Source organism: Dromaius novaehollandiae, chromosome 1, assembly GCF_036370855.1.
Source record: "Dromaius novaehollandiae isolate bDroNov1 chromosome 1, bDroNov1.hap1, whole genome shotgun sequence".
NCBI lineage: Eukaryota > Metazoa > Chordata > Aves > Casuariiformes > Dromaiidae > Dromaius > Dromaius novaehollandiae.
This window is the reverse complement of record NC_088098.1, coordinates 186,125,949-186,151,639: the sequence shown is the minus strand read 5'-3', so window position 1 is coordinate 186,151,639 and position 25,691 is coordinate 186,125,949. Positions and strand designations below refer to the sequence as shown.

The 25,691-nt window shown below is 39.0% G+C and overlaps 1 protein-coding gene across 11 annotated transcripts in view; it reads left to right on the top strand.

The window, feature by feature from the left end:
- Positions 1–25,691, top strand: part of ENOX1 (ecto-NOX disulfide-thiol exchanger 1) — a 360,126-nt gene that overhangs the window by 300,266 nt on the left and 34,169 nt on the right. For all 11 annotated transcript variants that reach the window (XM_064504830.1, XM_064504829.1, XM_064504833.1 and 8 more), the window contains one exon: positions 13,909–14,093. In XM_064504830.1, coding sequence (XP_064360900.1) covers positions 13,909–14,093 — 185 coding nt within the window. The remainder of the gene's footprint in view (positions 1–13,908; positions 14,094–25,691) is intronic.

Here is a 25,691-nt window from a genome sequence, read left to right as displayed (position 1 = left end):
TAGTATTTGAAAATCACACCCCTGTGCACACAGTATAAATTAGGCATTGTGATACTGTTCATAACTCTTTCTTGAAAGCTGCAAACTTGGCAAGTCTTCAAGGAAAGCCTGAACCAACACCAAAGGGATCTGTGTGACCCTTATTCATCTTTATACCACAATTCAGTCGTCTTTTGCTTTTTCTAAGGCCTTGTGTGAATGCAGAGATGCACAAGCATAATGAAAACTGTGTTTTATAGCTGGATTAAGCTGGGAGGAAAGCTTTATATAGCCTGTTACAACTTTGAATAGAAATTGCTCAGCCCCAGCTGCGTGGAGCTGAGCTTTGCTCTTCCTTTTCTTCTGCCTGGCCCAGTGTCACACCAGATCTCATTTCAGAATTTCCAGATCTTCCTCTCCCTTCTGATTCTGCTCACCAGCTATTTCTCCCTTTCTTTATTGTAAGTTTAATCTTTTGTTTTTACAGGAGATTTTGTTTTGAACAAAAGTCTGACTTGTTTTTCTGTCATTACTTCTCCACTTCATTGCTTTGCAGTATCAGATTTTGTGAAAGCAATGCTGATATTTAACAAGCCCATAATTTGCCCATCTTCTTTTTAAACTTGTTGATAAAGATAATGTAAAATAATAAAATGTATTTCCTTTAAAAATTAATGGGATAGCATCCTTTTTTCCTCAAATAAATCAATACCATTTCAAAGCCATCAGCAGCTGGCATCATAATCAGCCCTGTGGTAAAAAATATATAAAGACATACAAAGGGGAAAATAAAATGTGTTAGCAAAATCTACTAACCAGGTCTTATAAACAATCTCAATGAAAAGGAAAAAAAAGTCTTTTAAATTGGAAGAACTGAATTCTCATCATATTGGCATGGGCCCCTAGCTGGCCAGACAAGACAACTGAATAACCCATTTGAGCTTTGTGAGCGGAGTAACTTCCCTTGGAAAGGAAATGCTCTGGCCACAGCAGAGACAATCAGCCTTGCTCCCAGGGACCATGAGAGATGATCACTCAAAAGCAGCACAAGATGATTGCTCCCTCTACGCAGGGAAAAGTCTGTTCTAGTGTCTTTCACAGCATGCCAGTTCAGAGCCGTTATCATCAGGCAGACTCCAATTTTGTGCCTTAAAATGCATTCCATTTTTCCCACAGCTTTTACAAAAACAGGCGCAAATTCAGGAAGCATGTAAGCAGGTGCCTAATTTTATGCCCATGGTTTTAAGTCCATTTAGCTTTAATAATGCTACTTGTGCGGCTGAATTTAGCAGCAATGCCTTGATGAAACAGTGCCAAAGATAGCTGCCAAGTCTTTCTTCTGTGGGAGATAAAGACAGCCCAAGTCCTGTCCCCCAGTAAGGCTAGCTCCTTTGCATCATTAACAACACTTCAGCTCTGGAAGGAGGGTCTATGCTCATCCTGCAGGACACAGCAGTTAAAGGGTTAACAACAAAACTTGCAATTTTAAAGGAAATAGACACTTCAAAGAGACTTACCTAGTGTGGGTTTTAGGAGGATGTCCCGTTAACTACAAAACAAGTCTGTTGTGTTTTGATGCCTTTCAACTGCCAGAAATACTATTATCTAGATTGCATTTTATTATGTTTTCTGAGTATTTCATACTGATATGGTTTTATACAGGATCATTACATATGAGAATAGATTTAATCCTTTTTTTAGTAAGCTTTAAGGACACTGAGGGATTATTTATGTAATAAGATGCAAAGTTGCTATGGAAAATGCTATAGCAACCTAACATCTTCACAAAACCAAGCAGCCACTTGTGACAGCAATCTAAATTTACATTTATTTTAGTGTCATTTTATTGACATTCTTAGTATCTCAATTTGACAGCATGTTAAAATATGTTTTGCATTCATGCTAGAACAAAATTAACAGCATGTTGTTGGAATAAAGATGATTGTTATAATTTTTGGAGATAATTTTAGCATATTTCATTTTGTGTAAATAGCATTAAAATAGTAGTGAAAAGAAGTTTGAGTGCATCCTTTCTATTTGTAATACAGCAAACAATGCACATTGAAAGTAGCATTTTATGAGTCAGTGACAAGCTAAACTGTTTTTATTTGCTTCATATCTGAGAGAAAATATTTTTCAAGAAATAAATGATTTTGTTATCAGAATTTATTTCAAATCCTATATCTTTTATTATAAGTTTCCCAGATCAGGATACAGGCTATAATTTTTCACTAGGTTTTGTAAAGCAGGGAATCATTTCTGCATGCATTGTGTTGCAGTTTGGTAGAGAATTTGCCCTATTTAAATGGAACTTCTCTAAAACATAGAATAACAGGGCATGTTGCCCCGTAGGAGGTTATATAAAAAGAAAAGGAAAAAACAAACACAACCCCTCCAAACAGTCTGAACCCTGTCCTGGGCTCATTGCAGTTAATAATAAAACTCACATTGACTTCAATGGGAGCAGAAGCGAGCTCTGTATATTGATTTTCTCCATCCCCCTCCATTAAGAATCTTGAAGTGCGGCTGTAACATTGTTGAAGTGGGATGTTGGCAGCAAAATCAATAAAAGACAATATTAGAACATATGCTGTTTTCAGCTTCCTCACAATCTGATATAGCTGGTATTAGCATCCTTCTCCAAATTACACTTCATGCTTTCTATAAAGTGACCTTCTTTATAGTGCCCTCTCCAATACTAAGCTTTTATGCTCTGTCTTACTCTTGTGTTTAGCCTTCAAGAGAATGAGCCATATTTATAATAGCAAAGATGGTTGATTCTGAACAGGTCATAAGGAACATATTCCTTCAAAAGTGGCTTCATTTGGCTCTGAGTCTAAACCCTGCTAGTGGTCTACTATGAAAGATTATTTTGATTTTTGTCTGAACTAAGCTCTTGGATGTGGGTTTTCTTAATTATGCTGCAGTTCCTGCCCTGTTGTTTTTAAGACCCCTTTTCACTCCAGCACACTAAATTTGCAGACACTGCTTCAGGTTAAGATTTAGGTACCCTCTTATCCACTCCTAAATCCATGAAACATCAGCCACTGCTAAGTTGCCAGAGAAGGTAATGATCAGAAAGCAGAATCTTTTCCAGTGTCAATACAAGATTCTAAACTCAGAACTACAGGTTTGGGGTGCATCTTTATGTTGTGAGATGTGCAAGCCTGGACGAGATTTCCAAAGCAATTAAAAGTTTCCGCTTCAAGCCTGCAGGATCTCAGTTCCCGTGGGTCCAGCAGACTGGTAGTCTGTGATGTGCCTGCCTTCCAGGAGTTAAAAACCCACCCAGAAAAGCTAGTGCTCAAAGCTGGATGGCTGTGGAAATTCCCAGTGCTGCTACTGATTGTTTTACTTCGAAGAATGAATCTTAGGTTCAGAGGAATTTCATGATTTTCTGATTTTTACTCTTGGATTAAAGATTATATCTCAAGAAAACCAGCTTCTACTAAACCCACATATCCATAATGTAATCTTTTTGAGACCGATGTATTTGGTTCATGAAGTCAAGAGCCAAGTGGATTCAATGCTGCTTGGAGGTGAGTGACTTTCTTTTAGTTTTATTTGGTTTCAGATTCATGGCAGAAGGAAAAGAAAACAAGCCATTTTAGATGTGAAATGACAGACTGAAGAACTAGATACGATGCCAAAAATACCAATCTATTCCACTTCTCCACTAATTCAAACATGTGACTCCTTGAACACCAGTACATAAAACTCCAAAAGAGGAAAAGATGTTTCTTCTGTGTTAAAAAAGAAAGATGTTTTTTGAAATTCAGAGTTCGAACTGCTACTTTTTTTTTTCTCACTTTTCAGTGGGCAAATAGCTGATTATCTTTTTATTTATTTATTCAGCTCTCCATATGGTGGATGCATAACAAGTTGTAACTCAGGTTTAGGAACTGTGCCAAACATGTCTTTACAGCAACTTCTGTATCCTAGTGATTGTTGAACTGCTTCTACGATTGCCAAATCCACCTTACGTGTCAACCGAAGAAAATCTCTCTCAAGAGATTTAGGTGGTTGCTAGTCCACAACATCATTTTCTTCATTGCTTCTTTGTTATGTATCACATTTATACAGTCTCTCTCTCAATTCTCTCTGAGCTCTGGAGACAAGTGAGCACTTTCAACAGATTGGGAGGAACGTGATAAAAAGCAATAGCTCTCCCCATTTTGCCCTATTATCAGATAGATGTCTGCATCATCATGTTCTGTTGACTGGTTTGAGAGGCCTGTGCTGCTAGACCTTGATCCCACAAGCTGCTGCCTGCTGCTGAGAGTGTCTGTGCTCACCTTCCGCTCAACACCTACAGCTGGAAAGTCCTCAGCAGTGGCCTACCCAGGAAGTCTGGTACCAGGAGTGTTCTGCAGTTATCTGTCTCTTCAAAGGTACACACTTCATGCAAGTTTCAGTAAATTCTGTTTCTGAAAGGACTGGAGGTATCACCAATCTCTATAAAACCCAACCATCTGCGAGTCTGCAGTGCATTTTATTTTTTGGTAGCTGAGAAGAAAACCTACTAAACGTTAAATTGTGGAAAAGCACAGTGGCCTCTGTTTGCAGATACTGAAGATGCAAAAGGCAGGATGGAGGGGAAGAAAGGAGGCTTTGGCTTTCGGATACAAGTCTTCTGGACATCTTTAGTGGAAATACTCCCCCATTTACAAATGAATAAATGGCTCAAGAATCACTATCTCTGAACATGACAGCCAAGAAATACCAAGCTGCAGGTGATTATCTGCTGATGCTTTCCAAAGGGGTAAAAATGTATTTCCTTATTTAAGAGATTCATTTTCATCTAGAACCAAAGTAACTGAGGAGGGATTTCAGTATCAGGCACAGTTTTAAAGGAAAAAATAGCTCAGCCTCCAATCCAGCACATGGTCTGAGACAGGCTGGATAAATTTGCCTGATATCTGAGGTGCGGCAGAATTTTGTAAAAAGGTTGTTTGTCCTTTCATTTGTAGAAAACATCTTATATTTATGAACAGGATTTGCCCATTATAAATCAGAGCAATTCAAAACACCATAGTCACCCAAGACAGGCCAGTGTCTATTGTTTAAGTCTGAATAAAATTATGGCAATTACTTTTACTCCTAAGAGATAACTGTCAGTAGCCTAGCTATTCAGAGATTTAGCTATGTACAATAATGGTTGAATATCCTAGGTGATCTATGCATCATGTGTGCATTCACATACATATAATCCATATGACAAATATCCATAAGATTATGTCTACCATACACAAAAAACTGAGCATTCGTCAGCATGTCTTGTGTTATGTGGACTTCAAAAGTCTATATCTTCAGTTACAAGGCACCATTAAAACAAACAGAATTTTTCCTTATTGATGTGGGAGAGGGTCATCAGTGCCACTTGGCATTTTTTCAGTGACCAGTGCTTTTCTTATTTGAGTGAACATGTTCCTTCCCTCGTGAGACTAAAATGTCCTCTGTTCATTTTCAGTGTTACAGGAATACAGCCATTTCTTGAAAAACATTGATTAGAGGAAAAAGTGTCTTCTTTGCTGACATCTTTAAAGCACAGCCCTGTAAATTTGGCTTAATGGTTCTATTTCTCAATTAGAAAGAAGGCAGAGCTACTAAGAGAGATTCAGTCCTTGATTAATTACACTTAACTGAGGTAGCAATTTTTGAAGCAGTTATTGGTAAACATAAAGCATAAGTATCTGAAAAATTCACCTCATCACACACCAAAATCAAATACTTTACAGAGCAGTGGGGAGAAGGAGCTATTTTTTATTGGATTTTGAAAATATCTGAGAACTGCTACCATTTTTGATCAAAATTACACATACCTCTACATTTGCTTATGATGCCCTGCTTCCTATGCCTCTAGTTCAAGAGAACCAAGCAGGAAAGGCAAGGCAACAACCACCTCGACTCACAGTTCACCACAGCAGTCCTCTGTGCAGAGGCAACTATTTCCCATCCTATCTCCCCTTATGCATATGCCAAGTCCTTTGGCTTTGGCACACATCATGGGTGGCAATAGAAGAAATATAACCCGCAAAGGAGAGGAAATATGGGCCCTTTGCTTGAAAGAGGCGACCTGAAGAACCTGGTCTCAACAAGGCAGATTAATTAGTGACAGTCAAAATATCATTTACAAGCTATGTAGATTCCAGTTCTCCAAAGAAATGCTGTCAAGTAAAATAGACCTAAACTGTGACAGGCTTTGATATTTTTGTAACAGGGTGCTCTCTTCCAAATTCTAAATAGGTATTTCAGTAATGTGATGTGACATCTTTGTAGGAAAAGTCCAAAACACTTTATGCTGTAATTTACCTGGGACAGAAGTGGGATAAGAGGGGACCGGAGAATGTACTGCAAAATAAGTATGAGTGAGGGAAGAGAGAGACACCTGGAAATGTTAGGCAAGTGGGAATTACAAATGAACCAAGAGATGGGCTGGTGCATTTTCAGCTGAAGAAGGTGATCCAAATGTAGTCACTCTGCAGAAGAAAAAGAGAGGATAGTATGAAGAAAGGGGTAGAAAGATTGATCTAAACTGGGAGATTAACCTTCTGTCTTCAGAGCCCTTCGGAAAACTTGGTTCACTGATCCAGTGTTTCTTCTGCAGCCGTGAGGGCTACATCAATGATCCTAAACTGTGCTCCTGAGCCACTGACAATTTTTTAGACTGTAGTAAGTAGTCTGCAGCTGCTTCCTGGAATGGGCTAAAACAATGACATTAACTTCCCTCTTTAAGTTTTTAATTAAAAGTCAGAGTTTGTAAGAGCATGGAGAAATACAGAGCACCAGTACTGATCCACAGTCTAGAAAATTTGGAAGCCACTAGTCCGGAAACTTACAGCTAAGGTTTTCAGATAATGATCTCTCTGGGGATTTAAATAAAAAATCAGATATCGTGAGACTCATCGTAACATCACAAGATCTGGCAGCACTGCTCTCTAGGGACATTTTTAGTCCACTGCAGAACCAGCATTTGCTTGCAACTTTTTGCCAGGGTTTTGTTATTAGGCCCGGTTGGGCCATAATCTGCCCCCTTTTTCCCTACATCTTCTTTGTTATTTGCAAAGAGATATGCTTCATTACACAAGAAATAATGAGGCTTCATAAATTACTGGTGAGCCACATGTGTAGTAAACCTAGAAAAGGACAATGCTATTGCCGAATGTGTTAATCAGGAAGAATTTTTTTGAGCTAAGACAATCTCTTCTCAGACAAGTGCTTTGCTTTCTCAAATGTTACATGTGTCCATATCGGGTGGGATAGATAAAACTGCAGTTAAATCATGGTGGATCTTTTTTTTTCTTTTTTTCTTTTGGTTTTTTTTTTTTGGCAGCATCCTACCATTTACTAATTGTTCACCAGCAAGTTTTATGTGAATAGGAAGCCTGAAAATAATTCTCATGAGTATTCAATTTGAACATCTGGTATCATCATGAATGTAACTTGTATAATGAGCTTCTCTGCATTGAATGTAGGCAGCATGGTGAGGAAAGGACTTTGAAGCAACTGCACCTGAGAAAAGGAGGCTCTGTAATAGAGTAAATCTCCCTCCCAGTGTGCAGGCCCTAACTCCCACTAACATTAATGACAATAACCCTTCCACATATAGGATAATTGGTGCCCTTAGAGTTTAAATTTGCAGGTACTGAGACATTCAAATGAAGTGTGCCTAACATTAGAAAAAAATGTGGAAATTGCTTCATTGTTTGGTTGCATTATGTCTGAAGGGAGAAAGAAAAAGGAATATTCATGGTGTGGCTAGCTTGTAATTGCCCCAAATTATTTATTTTTATACCATTCTAATTCTGTTTTCAGAGTTTATTCAGGCTAGTTAGTTAGCTGTTTTCAAGCTTTAACCAAAGGAATTTTTTAAAAAGCAAAGTGACATAATCTATTTTTGTGGAAACAAGGGAGAACAATGGAAGAGGCATTTATTCAAAAATGCACTGTAGGAATAATGTTGCTTTTATCTGCTAATATCAAGTTCCCAGCACTGACACCTGAGCCCTATTTATGCTGGTGATCAGATAATTTGTAATTGTCCATAAAAAAAAGAATGCGTCACCCAAGAATGCAAGGAAATGGATCACAGCCACTTTAAATGTCAGAGGACTCAAGAGCCTGACATTCTTATAAAACTTGGCTGAGAAGATGCCTCGAAGTGACCAAGATGTAGCTTAGTGTTACTCTTCCAGAATGCTTCTCGGAGATGCTGCCAAAATTTGTTTTGAACCATGCGCAGAGCATGTATGACTAAAACTTGTACTCAGAGCTCAGTTTTTATAGTACAGTTTAAGAAAGTCAGCTCTGAGATCTGTATCTGGGTAGTTATAAGTAATAAGGTCCTCAAACTTCATTCAGCTTTGAGTTGGTAACTAGTGGAGAGTACAGAGAGTCCGCTTTGATGGTTTGTGGTGGATGTGTCAATTAAAGCTTCTCCAGCTGCTCAGCTGTGTCCCTCCACCTCAGAAACCATCAAGCTTTCTTTCTGCAATCATGGCCGTGCTGCCTTGCAGATGTTTGGTGGACCCAACCTTTCCTAAGTAAAGCCTTATGGGTCAAAAATGAATGAGGTTCCAGTGATTCCTTTTAGTTTACGAAACTCAGAAAGTTTTCTCCTTCAGGGCAGCCCTAGCCTTCTCCCTCCCTCTGGCACATGCCAGCATGCACACACCACATGTCCTTTCTCACACCAGTGCTTCCTTTCACCAGTTTGCATTCAATATGAAGCTGCTCCCATTACTTAGTTTTTCACTCTTCCTCCACTGCCACCTCTGTTATGTCACCAGTAGGAGTCCCTTGTCCTTAGCAGTCCCTAGATTTTCCCTCAGTTGCATTGTTTGACAGTTCTCCTACTTGAAAAACTGGCAAATGAGATAGAGGTTAAGGACAACTTTTATTGTTTGTCTTTATGTTGGTGAACTTTGTGTCCTTATTTATGTCCTCTCACATTTGTTCAGTCCCTCAGGCTGAAAGTTCTTTGGAGAAGTAGCTGTGTCTTGCAAGTTTTTCTGACATTGTAAATTTTCTGCAATAGAAGTGATACAGGCAAAAAATTACCATAATAGCAGCCATCATCTTGACAGTTTTTGTTGCTTTTCTTGTTGTTGTTATCAAAGGCACATTATACCATTTTAAACTTTATTTTCAAGTCAGGAAATTAGGATGATGGCATTAATAGAACTCCAATGGCAGTGTGGTTTGGGAATATGTTCTTCATCTGTTTTTATCCACCTCACTGTTTCGATACATTCAACACAAAGTTCCAAAACCTTGAGAAAGCTAAAGAGCTTAGACCAATAGTCTGAAGATAGACAAATAATCACAGAATTTGCCAGTTACATGATTTACTTGAGTGCCAGGTCTACCAAAAAAAAAAATCCCCAAACCTGTAGAAAAATTTCTGCTAGTAGGACATAAGGGAAATCTGAGCTCTTGAATTTACAGGAGGGATTTCTATTGTCATTGTTCTCACTTGCTCACGTTTTTCAGATGTTTTTTCCAAATTGCTGCAGACTAATAAGCTATTTCCTGTGCTTTTCAACTAGAAATGTTTCCAGTATGTGAATTATTAGTTAGTCATTAGTGTTAACTGTGATGTTACTAGGACATCACCTAATTAAGAAATGTACAGCCCAGGTGTGCACTAACAGAACTGGCTGAAATTTTTGAATTCCCTCTGAATTCTCCAAATATTGCCTGCTAAGACATACTACATATTGGCTTCAGGGGGCATTATTATATATCAGGTTAAATGTAATCACAGAGTACCAGCTCCAAATAACAGGCACAAATCAGTGGTACCCATTAATAAAGCACGTCTAACCTTATCTGAGAGAGATGCCCTAGAAAGACAAAGTCACTGTTTGTTTCCTGAGTCAATAAGTATATCCTTAGACTTTAGTGGATTTCTGATCAGTGTCTTACTGCTTTGGGTCTAACCTAGATCCTGACCTGGATCCACCAGATAGAGCTGGTGTTTGCCACTGAGCTTCTCCCCGAATTTTGTCTAGCACTTCTGCCTCGACACAAGCAAATCCCACTAACCTTTTAGATGCCCTCAAAACCAGTGAGCCAGTTTCCCCTGTTCATATATCTTCCTCCACCTGCTTCTCTTAGGATAGACTGGCAAAGGTATCACTTTGCATCCCTCGGTGTAAATGCTGTAAAGCGCGTATTGGGCAGGTTGCCAGCTGTGTTTGTTTACGTACAAATATTTTCTTCCATTCGCAGCATAGGCAGCTATTTGGGATTCTTGTCAGAGGTTTCTTTTGATTTAGTTTCCTCGAATAGAGTTCTTCTGTAAATGCTTTCAACTTTCATTGTCTTTACCCTAAGCAGCTTTTTAGCATGTTTCACAGAAGGATTCCATAGATGAGTATCTGAACTACTGATTTTAAAATGGCATAAGAAGCTGGATTGAGATGAGCTGAGTAAAGTTACGGGGCTGAAACATTTTTTTAGCAAAAAGTACATTCATCAGCTTTATCAATGAGGAAAAAATTGCTGTAAAATTTGAAAATTATGTTTATTTTTTAAAATGCAGATATCCTTTTCCCAAAAAGTCTCTTTCAATTTTAATTTAGTATTCAATGAAAAGCCTTTCTATATGCATACAATTTAAATAAACTGTTTTGTCTGGACTCAAAAGAGATATTGCTCTGAACCCAGGATGATTTTGAGTTTAATTTACTAAAATATAAATATTGTAAAATTATGGTTAGTTTAGGTCAACACAAAGAATGGTTTGATTTTGTTTAAAACAGTTAGTTACCCAGTGCCAAAAGAAATGGAGGCCAGGGTCCATCAGATGTATTTATTTGGTTTATTCTCCATTTCATGACTTCTTTGCTAACCGCTCTGACCTCACATATTAGGAACCCTCTATGTGTGGCTTTAAATTATATAGCAAAAAACTATGTAAATGAACTCCATATAGTATTTGGACTCTTATCTGTAATTAGTTCATATGAAAGCTTGTGACAGTTTGGTATTCTATTACACTGCTGCTATGTGTGTTACATTCTCCTTATTTAAGGACATATTTCTACCATGGTCTCTATCTTTAGTTTCTCACCATGAATGGCTAGACAGATCGCCAGAGTGTATAACAATACTGGTATGAATTTGGACACCTCTGGGTATACTACCTAATGTCACAAACTTGTCTCTGCTGTATTCTCACTCCCATATTTGATGTTGTCTGGGATATTTCCATTTTGTCTTAAAGTAGATTGCAACCTCTTTCAAGCATGGCCTTCATCTTTTGGGGTCTACAGCCTGGAATAACACGGCACCCATCATTGTTTGGGACTGCTTGGTAATACTGGAATGTAATTATTGTCATATAGGTTTGAATACTACTTGTTAAAAAAATAAAATAAAACAATGGTATTCAGAGGCACAACTGGAAAAAATCCCCTCTTTTAGCAGTAAAGAGCTGTATTATGTTTCTAAAAGAGAAATGTGATGTTTTCTTCACTGTTTATGTGGAATGTGATTTGCTGCTTTTGGATGAGTTATTTTTAAAACCCGAAAAGGTTCATTACCTATAGGTTGCTTGTACTTACTGAAGCAGCCCTTTCTATTTCCCCTAATTTGCTGCCCCTGTAGTAGACTCCACATCCTGTCTGTAGTCCCACTCAATAGCTTGAATTATCCAGGAGGAAAAGAGGAGAAGGAATTCTCCAACTGGACCATGGTGTGACCAAGGAAATATCTCACAGCAGCTTTTCCAGATAAAGCAGCCTGAACCTCAGCTGAATCTCGTCCTAACCCCCCACTTTCAGTTGAGATGGTGACTAGCAAGTGCATAGGCCTTACTCTCTTCATCTACATAGCAGCATTCAGAAGTTTTTCCAGATCTAGATTAATCAATGAACAACAGAGGAGTTATTGCTCCCAAGACACTGTTAAAACATGAATACTTCCATGTTTGTCTTCCTTGATGCCCTCAGAGGGCAGAAGGATACACAGTTTCTGGCTGGAATTGAGTATTGCATAATTTTTTTTTTTTAATTGGGAAGAGTCTGATTGGTTGGAGGAAGAGGATACAACTGAATGTGTCATTTTGTGCAGTTTTTTACCTGTAGACGCTCCAAAGAGGACCCATAATGTAATGTTTAGAATTTTGGTTGAAATCTGTATTTGAATTCAAAGAGCAAATTTTTGACTTGGGTTCTTGTTAGACTGAGGTTTTTATTTGCTTGGCCTCTTTTTTTAGCATAGTTTGTTGGCTCTTACAAAAAAAAGGAAAAAAAAGAGATTTCATCCTGTTATTTGCCCATTGGATTCATCATTGCAATTTCTTAAGGGCAAATTTTGTCATGGAAGGATGATTACATGCTTTTCAGAACAATTTTATTTGATGTAACAATACAGTAACTGTTGCTAAATCTTCCAGGGAGATGCTGTAGAATATCCAAATTAGATGCAATGACCAATCAAAGTGTGTGTTTGAATAGTAGCTAACTGTACCTTATTTCAGATAATGCATTTTTTTATTTTCAGAATAGTAGGATTTATCCCAGAAAAAGACATATTTGTCCTTCCAGATTTAAAATATTTTTATCGGTAATGAAACGTTGTGACATTCTATCTAAATGACGAAATGATTTCATAAAAACGTTGAATCATGTTATCACAGGAAACAGGGGACTCTTTATCTGTGGAAGGTCTAGTCAAGAGAGGCCTAATATGAAGTGGAGTTAATGTACAATTTTGTATAATTTGGAGTTTAACCATATTGCTATTGTAGGTAGGCAAGAAAGAATTCTGTAATATCAAGCCTCAAATCATTTAATCAGGAATGTAAATCAGTTATGTGGTTCAGTTACCAAATGCTGATAGATTTGGCTATGGTAGGTTGTTGTTTTTTAATTACAGCTGCTCTGTAATGGCCTTGTGTTATCATGTTCCAAGAAGGAAAATAGTATAGTATCATAGTTTGCTATGCCAAATGACCACTGATACTGCCAAGTATAGATACCACCAAGAGTGGGTTCTTCTGTAGGATGATAACTACATCCCTAAAATAATGAATGCCACACTTCCCTGTATGTATTTATGTTCAGATAATTTATTTAAATAATGTTCCTAGTACATGCTTTATAGCCTTCTGCCTTTTGCTACACAAATTTCAGCTTATATTGCAGACTGTGCAAGTCATTTGGCAAATGTAATTTCCATGCCTGCATACTAATCGATTTCTTCACAAACACCTGCTATCAGTTATGATAATAAAAATGCCATTCTAAATTGAAAAGGGGCCAAATGGAGCTTCCTAAGGAAATGACTTAAGTGTCTTTCAATGTCTTTAACGTAGTAATGTTCTTGTAGTGCCAACACTTTTTTTGAGCATTTGCATTTTATATTATTTTACTCTATTACATCATTTTCCTGTCTAAATGGTTCCTCATAACCATTGCTACAAAATAGTTCACAGGGAGATTGAAGAGGAATTTCTGTGTTTTCCCTCTCGTGGGATTAAATCCAGAGAACTTTACGTAGTCAAAATTCCTTAGTGCAGATCTGATTGGAACATCTGGCCGCTACTGTTGTATATACTTTAAACGATTGTATCAAATCTTATAACATCACTGGGAAAGGTTCTAAAGTTGATGGATGCTTTTCCTTGGACTGCATGTCAGTTTCTTCCGAAAATATAAGTCTGAATTTAGCAGCTGGATTGCAAGTAGTGTTCGAATTGTCCAGCATCACTTTACAGTTCTTTCCACCTCAGGAAATAACTTCCCAGTGACAGTCTTTGCCAGAACCTAATTGTTTTCAGCTCTGCTAGATCTTGCTTCTGCTCTGAAATGTCTCACTGGCTTGCAGCTGTTTTGTCGTTTCCCCTCACAATGTCCTCTGCATTATTTGTGAGAAAACAATCCATTTTACTGATTTCTTTGCATTTTCATTTTCTCTTAGCTCTAGCTGCCCAAGCTTATGCGCTTAAGGAAGAGAACGATAGTCTTCGATGGCAGCTGGATGCCTATAGGAATGAAGTGGAGCTTCTGAAACAAGAGAAAGGACAGCTCTTTCGAACAGAAGAAAGCCTTACGAAGGACCAGCAGCTGCAGTTCCTACAGCAGACAATGCAAGGCATGCAGCAGGTATTGCTATGGAAGAATAGCAAGGGTCTTCTCTTTTTAGGAGAGTGTTACCACAAAATTGTGCTGTGCACAAGACTATTTATGAGTCCCTATTTATGAGACTATTTATGAAAGGCCCAGTCCTGATTTCTTTTCAGAGTCAAAATCTTACTGATTTTAGATGGGGGAATGGGGATGAGGAATTGAGTCATTTTAGGAATCCATAAACTGTAAACCCATAAGTCCTTCAAGAAAACTACTTATATATGTTCTTGGGAGCATACATACATGTTGGGAACATGAACGCTTGGGAACGAATCATTTCCCCTATTTCACTCCTCACTTACAGAGCCCAGCTGGCACTAAATCTGCTCAAAAGTCCAAGAAAGGTTTTCCAGGGTAGCATAGCATTCATCTGCATCTTTAGATGCATCTCCGCTTCTCTGCATTGTCTTTTATTCTGCTGACTCTTGTTTGAGGATGACTTCAGCTTGTCCAGTCTGTCCACCTGCTTACTTGCAAGTAGATAGCAACATCAGTGTTATCTCCAAGCTTTTATTATTGAACCTGACCCATGGATGTCATGTTTACATTCAGGCAATGTTTTAAATGGTGCAGCAACAACACTTTTCATCCAATTCCAATCAGCCAGAAGCTGCACTATGTCCCTACAGCAGGCACTCGGTTTGTCATATGCATGTTCCATTGTTTGTCAGTGTGCTCCTTGCTTGTGCAAGGCAAGTCTTGAAAAGCACATTCAGACTGTTCCCCCTGCTTTATCTGAGGTATCCATTAACGCATACTCACCTTCCATGCAACATATGCATATATTAACTTCTTTCCTTTCCCAGCACATATATGCAGCTACTCTGTGACAGACCACAAGGGCAGTGGTTCACCATGCTACTGAGTTGAACTCTTATCTAGAACTGAGCTTCTCAAGTATGTTGTTGCAAAGATTAACTTTGCCTCCTTCATGTATGCCCTAAAGGAACATGTATGCTTCCGTGTCTCTCCTGGTTGGTTAGATTCCAGAAGGGGACAAATCGTACCCCATCCCAGATTATACTAAATTCTTTTTACGACTCAAAACTCCATGGCCAGGAAACAGTCATTTCTGTATGAACTGCCTGGCTGGATTAGCAATTGTATTCCCATCACAGTACCGGAAATCCAGCAAATCTGGAAATCCTGCTCAACACCTAACAACAGAGCTGAAGACATGCCTAGTCAGTTCCACACATGTCCTTATGAACATCTAAGCCCATTCTAAGCTCACAGCATTTTAACAAATTAGGATGGTTTATGGTATAGTGGAGTCATTCTCAACAAAATATTTGAAAGAGAAAAAAAGCCACTGATCATTCATGGGGTAAAATTGTTTCTGAACTCAAGAATAAAGTCATTAATCAGAAATTCTTAAGGTTTTAGTGTACTTTGAGAGACATACTCAGTTCTATTGATAGCCTTATCCTTATATAAATGAATACTTAAATATCACTGGCTTCATTAAATTTACCCACATATATAATATCATGCTAAATTTGGGCCTGGTGCTAATTCTCCTTTAAAAATAGTAAAAACTGGGCAAAAATATGACTAAACCAAAATGCTAGAGCACTTATGCTCATTTTGCGTTAGTTTTCTACCTAAGGTCTGGATGAAGGATAATCAAGTCTGTAAAATATAAATAGATTGCTGTTGTAACTTTAAGCAAATGTTAATATTGTAAGCCAATAACACAGAATAAATTGTTTACTTATCTCTCCATTCAGCTGAACCATCGACACTGCAGACCCTATTCTTCTGAGATTTTTTTTTATGTGCATGATGATTTTGCTGTGGGTTCTGAATTTTTCTAGTCTGCCATCTTAGGGTCAAACCTATATCCCAAAGGGATATAGTTACAGATGGCCCAAGGAGCTAGAGAAGACATTATAGATAATCCAGTCTGACAATATGCTGAGGAGGGCAGCAACACAGAAGCACAGGAGGTGGAGTTCAGAATACTTGGTGGGGCATTATCAGTGAATTAAGCAGCTGCATGATTACTGTCACGGCTTTGGATTTCAATTATTAGCCATAATCATGACATCCCCTGACCTTCTTGCTTCTCATGCAGTTCATCCATGAATATTTAGAAGTAAACCTTTGATTTAGGTGGGTTATTTTATCTCAGCTTGATTTTGTAAATGCTAAGAGCTGACAACCTCAGCTGAAATCCATCAGTATAGCAGGTGCTCAGCATCTATGGAAATCAGTCTCTCTATGAAATATGAAACAAATACCCAGAACTTGAATGCTAATGATTTAACAAGAAGACCTATATTCTCTTTTATCCCTTTGTATCTATTAAAATTAATTTCAGACAAGGTAAACTGAATACCCCTGAATTCCTGAAGCCTGTATGTATGTCAGCATTTAAAACTATATTCTCTTTTCTTCCTCTGCATTCTCCCCTGCTCTTTCATAAACCTCCCCTTCTTCTAACTTTGAAAACTAGAGAACAATTGATTTGAGCTGCAGTCTGAAAAGCAGATTTATCTGAGAAAAATTGATCCATTTTCTGAATCAAAATAATTTTTTAAAACATATTTGGTGCCAAACAGTAGCAAATAACACAACATCAATGTATTTTTAATGTAATTCCACCACCTGACATTTTTCAGGATTCTTTCCCACATTGGAGGGCTGATGAAAGGATTGTTTATTTTCTCTTCCATCACTCTTACTGCCCCAAAGTAGCATGAGCAAAATCATATAGATATTTGCTTATGAAGTATACCTTATGGGCAGTAGTAGCAATATGCTATTTATTATGTCTAAAAATGAAAATCCTCTAGACTAATGACATTGAACTTATGGGGTTTTGAGTCAACTTCCTCCATAAAACTGTGTCACAGTTTAATTTCATACCCACTGTGAGATCTCAAACAAATGGAAATAATGTCTTGTATCCATGGCAACAAATGAGATACACTTTACCTGAATTTGAGCTGGAAATTGAATTAACTTGTCACTGCTGCATAGGTGGTATTGCCTTCAATTTATTTCTATATGAGAACACACATACCAAGCAGATCGCTTCTTGAACAGCTCTGTTTTTCAGCAGTGTTTGGTATTCTGTAAGAAAGTCTGTGATCACAAGGAAGGATGTTTTAGTTGTAACTATTTTTACAATACTTCACAACACAGCTGTATGAATTTTTTAAATCTAGTCTCCCTTTCTGAAATGTTTTTTCACATAAATGACTATAGGTAATGCAGAAAATGTCACCTAGTATTGTTGCTTAATGCTTGCCATTATAAGACTGAGTTTTCAGTGGGTATATAACTTCTCCAAATTTTAACCATTTGCATTAACACAGTCCATGTAGAGTAACAAGCAGAATTCTTCTGAAAAATTCTCCACAAAACATTTCAGCCAGTTCAAGAACAAAACAGGAGAACTATATTTTCCTTTTTTATTGTCCAGTAAAGAAAAATCTTGATGAAATGCACTTGCCACCTTTATGCTTTGAAACAAGGACTCAGAATTTGAGTCAGTCAGTATTGAGTCAATGATATGGTTTGCACATCCTTTCAAAAATGCGCCTTAAGTCAGCAAAGTTACAAGCCTTTGAAAAATCTCAGCCACACAGAAGGTGGCACTCTTTAGCACTAGTCTGTAGAAGTCTTATATTTTTACTGAGTATCCAGGGTCATTCATGAACCATCTCCATAGCACAACCACCAATGCAATGTTTCAAGCTCAAGTTAGTCCTAAACCTGCAGAGCATAGCTCAGGCCTACAAATATTCTGGCTCCTTTAGCATGGATCTCTACTGGAACTAATTAGCTCCACTTTTTAATCAGGTTTAATCAGCCAAGATGTGATGCCATGCTTGCACAACTGTACTGGCTCCCTCCTGAACAGGCTTGTTTGCCAATAGTTTGGCAATTCTGCACAGTGCTTCACTGCATAGTGTAAATATGCCATGATCATGTTCTTTCCCCTCACAACTCCCCAAACTTGATTCAGTATGGGATAAAATTAAGTTCCGACCTTCAAGAGAGTGATCCAGAAATGCGTGTGTAACCCGTGCTTACACCTATGTTTTCTTCAGGAAACACTCACAGGTGCCTACAGTTCTGCTATTGCACATGCCAGGGTGTATTTGGGGTGTTTAAGAGGCAACTAACTCAGTGCCCAGTCTCCCAGGGTCCTGATTCATTAGCTGGACTCAGACCAGGCTCCTAACATGCTCCAACAGCACAAGCTCCCCTTTGTTGGCGGTGGTGCAGAAGAGCCTAGCTGTGGGGTCACTCCATGAGGAGGGAACACGCGTGGGCACTTGACTTAAGATTAGTGCTTGGGGTGAAAGGCAAAGACAGTAGGCACAGTCCTGGGTGGTAGGCACAGAGCTGACATAAAGGCTGATACTGCTGCCACTGACTCCGTTAGCTCTGAATGTCTCAGCAGGAGGATGAACAGATTCTGACTCTGTTGATGACCCACATGGGTGTCACTCTGATGCAGCATGATGAAAGTCCTCTTTTGTCTTGTCCTCTTTTTTCCCCCAAACAGTATCAATTTCAGTCAAACAACAATGCAGACTGCAAACCTGAGCACTAAGAAGCCAGGAACTGCCAGAACTACTGCCTGTATATTTTGCTTCATGTATCTCAGGAACTCTTCCTCACTCAGTGCTCCAGACAGACTGCACAATAAATCATCACCTGTTCAATATTTTCCTATCCTCATTGTTCAGTATGCAACACAAGGTCTTACCGCGAAGGCCATATTACTGCTGACATTTCCTACCTACTGAGATCTAGCTTTTACAGTTTACTTACCATTTAGCAAGTGTTATAAATAGCACATGCATCTGAGAATTATACACCTCATTTGAAAGGTGTCTGGTAAATGCCAGGTGACTTTAGCAATTGTTTCAGGCTTTCATTGTGTGTGTTCACCCAGGGAGGGATGGCTTGTTCTGTGGTGTGCCTCATGGTTATGGTCTGGAGGATGAGCGGACCTGCTGGAGTACATTGCAGCTCCTTCCTCATACTCGCTGTTCCCCCTGAAGGAAGATGGCCAGTGTACATATTTGGTGACAAGGACTATGGGGTACCTATCACCTCCACAGTATAGACAGTCACTGGGAGCTGGATTAGGCTCCTCTTGTGTAAATGAGTTGGCACAAGGCTGTGTCTCTGTCCATATTCTGAGCAAGACAATACATCTCTCATGTAGAGTAGGAAAGTCAAAAGTAGCTAGTGTTGACCTCATTGTGCTGCCATTGAAATGAACTGGATTTCTACCATAGTGCTGTGCCAGGCATTGGACTGTTTCAAATCTGCTTGCAGAGCTAACAGAAATTTTTCTTTGAAAGATGACATTGCTCAGGTCTTTCCTGTCTTACCCTCCCTGAAAAGAAGATCTTTTTTTACAAGTAACAGAAGAACTGACTATTGCCACAGTCTGCTCTCCTTTGGTGGGAGGACATTTCTGTCCAGGATGATTTCAACAGCTAATAGGATGGGCCATCAAGAGACCTTTTTTCCACCTCATTCTTCCACCAGATCCACCATCTATTAAATTCCAGCAAACCTCAGCTGGCATTTAGCTCTGCAGTTCTCAGATGCTTCACAGATGTTCAACTGTAAACTGTCACGTCCATTCCTTTCTCTCACATGCAAACCTTCCGAAATGTCAAAAGTCACAGACACATTTGTAGATGGATGAAAACTGCTGAATCCAGTGCCATGTGAGTGCCATGACCAATATAACAACCATTCACCTTTAAGTATACATACTCTAGCAGCAGTTTAATGCTGAGATTAACATCATTGTCAGGTAGATGAAGCATATTATAGTTATATTTATTAATATATTCTGAATGCAGAGGAGCTTTGTAATCTTTTTTATCTACCAACCTTTAGCTCACCAAACATCTATTCAGCATACAACCTACCCAATGTACTTATGCACATTTATAAACTGATTCTTCTCCAAATGCGGTATTAAAGAGAAGAGTAAATAAAAGAGACAAAAAACATTACCCCTTATATTTGCTTTTTACCTGCTGAATAAATAGACCAGAATAATTAAGTTGGAAATATTTCTATTACTCTCACCATATGAATTCTAATTAGATCTTTCTATTTTCCTATAAAAGTAGCACTGGGTTAGTAATGGCAATACTGATCATCATAGATAATTTTCTGGGGGATGGATAAGAGGTAAGTGCAAGGGACTGCACCCTCTCTTATCTTCTTCTCTTCATACAGTTGATATTTGGAATCTGATAAGAAATATGTTTGCTTTCAAGACAGGGAGAAATGTTCCCATAAGTATTCTTTTTGTTCCTCTGTGCTTTTCAGGGCTCTGTACTGTACTGAGCACATTCAAACTTTCAGAAAATACTTATTCTTTCTGATTATATTAAAAAAAAAGAGCAGCTGGCAATTAAGTGCTAATTATTTAGCAGACCTCAGAAAAGCCAAATAGGTTCTCCTCTGTGTTTAACAACCTTTCCTTATTGAAAGTAGTGTTTAATTTCCTGCTTCTGCCACCATCACTTCAGCAATGTTAGGGGAAGTGTAAATAAGGACCTGTAGATGCTTTAAGCACCATATTCTCTATAGCTGCTCTGAAAGTGGTGGTGAAATGGTGGAGGATTGAACTGTTGTAACATCTTGCCTGCTACCACTGGTAGAGCTAAACAGAGAGTGACAGCACAAATAAGCACGTTGCAGAGAAATAATCTGGTGCACACTTTTCATTTCAAATACAAAACAAATCAACTAGTATCTGCATTGACATGATAGTATAGTCTCATGTTGGTGAAGTACAGTTCTCATAAGTTTTACAGTCTAGCAATTGTATGTGAATTCTTTAAAAGATTCCTAAATAGTAGAGATGTCTTGCCGATTACATAGTTTCCAAAAGCATTTGATGTTTTCATTACTAGGAACTCTGCTTTCATTACTAGGAACTCTGTTTCAATGAGAATAACACTGGGCAAACTGACTCTTTTTCCTGATGTCATTTTTTCTCCTAGCAAAAATGTTTCAGGTGTTTTTATTCTCCTTTAAAATGAATTAAATATTTCTTCCAGAATAGGAAAATCAAAATTAAAAAAAAAATACTAATCTGTTTTGCTAAGAAGGAGGGCACTGTATCATGCTCTTTTGCAGTCCGTGAAAGAATAGATGTGGTCATTCAGTTCAAGTGTCATTGCCGGGTGAGGAGGTAGCAATAATGGATGGGTGCAGGTGGAAGGCTAGAGAAGAGGAGGTTGCTATGAATGGATGTCTTCTTTTGGTTCTGGATCATACTAGCTGCACACTGGTTGGCTTGTAGGACAGATGCAAGGGCAGAAGGAACACAACATTCATCTGAGTTCAGCCCTCTTCCTTTGATCAGGATCAGAGCAAATTATAAGTCCACCTTCTCACTCATCTGTTCCAGTAAAAGTCAAGGGCTATCTAACATGCCAATCACCTCATTTAACAAAGGTAGATGGGAACTTTATTGATGACGTGTAATTTTTTTGGCCAAAGAAGCTTCTTCTTTCTGCAGGGCACCATCAAAATCAAAGACCTTGTGTAATCTGCTATGAAAGTCAGATCCCAGAAGGGAATCCCTGATATTAGCACTAAGTAGATATTTAGATACTAATAGATATTAGTAAGATGGGAGGATTTCACTTCTGGGAGGAGGGATTGATACTTTAAGGTCCGTAAGGACTTAGATTTTTTCCTCATTTGCTGTAACAGTCCATAACTGATCTAAGCGAATTTGCCTTTCTTGGCTGGAGCAAGAGATATGCTTAAAACTTACTTGACAAATAAAAGCTGTAGCCTGTTTTCTAAGCCAGCCATTCCCTCTGTTGATCTGCTGTCCAGCCCCAAATACTGCCTCTTGTAGTTAGCATGAGTGAATTACTATGCCTCACAGAAACAAAAGAAATGAGATCTGATTATCTGGTATCTATTAAACATTCTTTAGAATCATAGACTAAGGTAAGTCAGAAGGGACCTTTGGCGGTCACGTCTGCCAATCTCCTGCTCACAGCAGGGCCAGTCTTGGAGTTGTATCAAGTTACTCAGGGCCTTGTCCAGCTGAGTTTTATCTCCAAGGATGTAGAGTCCACAGCCTTGCTAAGCCCTTGTTCCAGTGTTTGGCTACCCTCGCTAGGAAATGTTTTCCTTGTACGTAATAGAAATTTTCCTTGTTGCAGTTTGTGTCTATTGGCTCTCAGCCTTTCACTGTATATCTCTGAGTAGAGCCTGACTCCATCTTCTCTGTAACCTCCCTTTGGGTAGTTTCAGTGTGTCATTTGTCTGTCTTGTGGTTTGAGATTTCTTGGGTTCAATCCTGCCTGCTCTTGTTCTGAGTGCAGTAAAGCTGTCGGACCTCTGCAGTCCATCTAGTAGCAGGGGGAGGAGAGGATGGCAAGCATCTCCCTAAGGAAGCAGTAGGACAGCATTCTTCGGTAGTGCCACAATACACCCTCACCCATCAGGTGTGCCCAGTGCCCTGTCCCCTTCCCAAGTGGTTAACCTGCTAGTATGGAGCAAACATGTTTAGCAGGCATTTTTCCTCTGGTCAGAGAGCCAGGAAAACTCACTTCAAAGGTGGATGCCTGGCAAGCAGCAGCTGGGTTGTCGATCCACATATGAGCCCAGAGTTGGGGGACCAGGGCTTGGACTCTTTTATGGTGGCAAACCCCAAGATCCATCCTAACAATGTCATCCCTATAGTTCATATGATACAGGAGGACCCTGAGAGATGGGAGGGCTGAGAAACATTGCTCTATTACATAATGTTTCATTTTCCCTCAAAAAACTCACAATCATATTCTTTATTTTAATCATGGCTTGTCATACATTAGGATTGCACATATGTTACCGTTAGTGCGGCAACATGGCTAACATCCTTGAGGGCTCATTTCTAAAGCTTCTTTGACTTGTCTTTCACATTCTTCTGTTTCCTTGGTGATTTGTCTGGCTTCATCAGCGTCTTGTTACTAATGCATATTTGCTCAGCTGGGAAGTCACTTTCTCATTATTCAAGCCTGCCATGTGCTGGCCATTTGTGATATGAAATCTTGTCTTAGAAAGAGAGAAAAACAACCTTACAGCTACTCCACAGAAGTATTGGCAGAGGGATCTGCAATTTTATTTTGCAATAGATTATGCACCTGAGGTTTCGTTTTAACTCATTATTTCTTTTCCTTCTACCTAATGAGGATTCTGACAAGAAAAGTTTACCGTGCCTCCCCCATTTATTTGTAAATAGTTTCTAAGACTTTTGAAACACATTTTCCCTTGCTAATGTTTGTCCTTTTCTGTTTGGCAAACTCTAACTTCTTTTTATTTCTATAAAATAAATATGGAATTGACACAATGAGGCTTGCTTTGGAGGGTAGAGGGGAGTGAAAGGATAAAACTCCAGAAATTGCTAGCCTAAGTGTGCTGTCATAATCTTTAGGTGGTTTATGAGATCCTTTCAATGCCTAGAATTTCATACATTTTAGATCTCTAATTCCAGTGTAGTATAGGAGAAATGGTTGCCGTGTTGCATAAGTAAGAACTGTTTCCCCAAGTTAGAGTTTATTATTCAAGCCTTAGTTTCTTCAGGACTGAAAATGATAACCTTGGGTGGGATCTAGCCTGCCTCTTTCAGGCACATCATTTTAGGCATCTAGTGAATCAGATCTCCCCATTTTTCCTGTATAGGGATGTACAAATATTTCCTATAAGTAGCCAATGGAGAGTAATATGTTGCCCACCAAATATTACATGGATAGGAGAATTCAGTTTGCTTAAGTTCACTAGGTGTCCAAAATGTCCATTCAAGTGGGTTGACACTATTAGGCTGAGTAACACCATCCCCCTCTGACTGATATTGTCATTTCTGAAGTGTTTGCCACAGATCTTTTTTGGACGCCCTGTAGTTACTCCAGAAACTGGAGGAAGAGTCTGTGCCTCCTTCCTGTGACTGAACTGGATGAGTTTGCTCTAACTATCTGTTACCAATGATCAAAGTCAGCGCTCCCACCTCAGAGATGCTCTTTTGTCTGATCTTTACTTCTCTTTCTTTTAAGATCTTTGTAACCTTTTCATATTTCTTTTCAAGCAGCTGTAGGGAAAGCTATCACCAAAATAGCAGGGGCAGGACCATTCAGCTGTATAACTGTTAAACTTGTGGCAAATGCTGGTTTTCCTTTTTTATTATTCTGTCAGCCCTACAGTATCTTAAGTACAGCCTCAGGCTTTGTGGTCTCTTCTGATCTGCCCCAATTTCTTAGAATACTAAGTTGATGGTTTCATGCTGGAAACCATGCTTTCCTTCTGAGAAACTTCTTTGTCTTGCTAGGCTGTGTGTGTGCCTGTACTTGTACATATGTCCATAATTTATATTTAAAAGTATACATGTAACACTGCCTTTTGGGGAGAAATAAAAAACTGTGGGCAAGGAGGAAAAGAGGAAAGAGAAGGAGTATTTCATGGCTGCACAGTGATACGAAACAGCAAGCTATTACTTTCCCTTTAGGAATTCTCATATATTTTGAGTCATTGTGTGTTGTTCAGCTGTTAACATTCTTGGCCACCCTGGCACCACATTGTACACAGTCTGAGTAATTCAGCTGCCTTCCATAATGCCATCTATATTTAATGCTTCAGAAGCTGCGCAGATTGGTTTAAGATGGTAATTTTCTCTCTGCACTTTTGATATCTACAAAATATGGGCGGTACTGAACTGTTTCTGAGAGAGATTCAGCATTGGAGGTAGGAATGTGTGAAAAAACAGAACAAAACACACACGCGCACACTCTTCCCTCCCATATAAAGAAATTAGCTACCCACTTATGTGCAGGGAGGAATTTGGTTCTCATGAATGAAACAAGCTTAGCACTGAAGAGTGATGTTTTCCATTTCTGTACAGAGCAGCTCCAGAGCTGATGCTGGAAGCAAGCAAGCTGTCTTGCGTTGTTTGCCTAAAATATATTGATTTAGCTCTGGAGAGACCACTCATAGGTGAATTCTGTTTCCTTTCTAATCTCCTCTCTGGAAATGCCAGTAAGGAGCTACCAGTGATGTCTACCCGTCTGACCTGAACCTACCCCAGGATTTCATCTCTTAGGGACCATCCAGCAACCACTGTGGCAAATGGCTGTGGTTGCATCTAGACCAGCTGAGCTTCCCAGCTGAGACCGGTGCTGGTGGAGCTTTAGGTTATGTGGATGCCTTGCTCCAGGATCCTCAGAGCTGTTCCTGTGAAATACCTCACTCGCATTGCATGACATTTGCCAGACCCCTTTCATTTACCATCCAACCCTGGACACACTTCCCTGCTGATTTCAGAAGTTGACTTCTTCCCTTCTTCTTACTCTTCTATCCTGGAAAGCTCTTTCACAGTGTGATGCTGGACATTCTCTGACCTTCCTCAAAAATCCTCTCTTCACAACAACACTCCCTAAATCAAGTTTTCTTTAGGTCAGGTTTTGTATGGGTTGTGTGCTCTTGGTGCTAGTACCCTTTCCCTCCCTTTGGCAGAAGGCTGCAGCCAATCTCTCTGCTTCCCAGCATGGGCATGCACTACAGCAAAGATAATATTTCTGACTA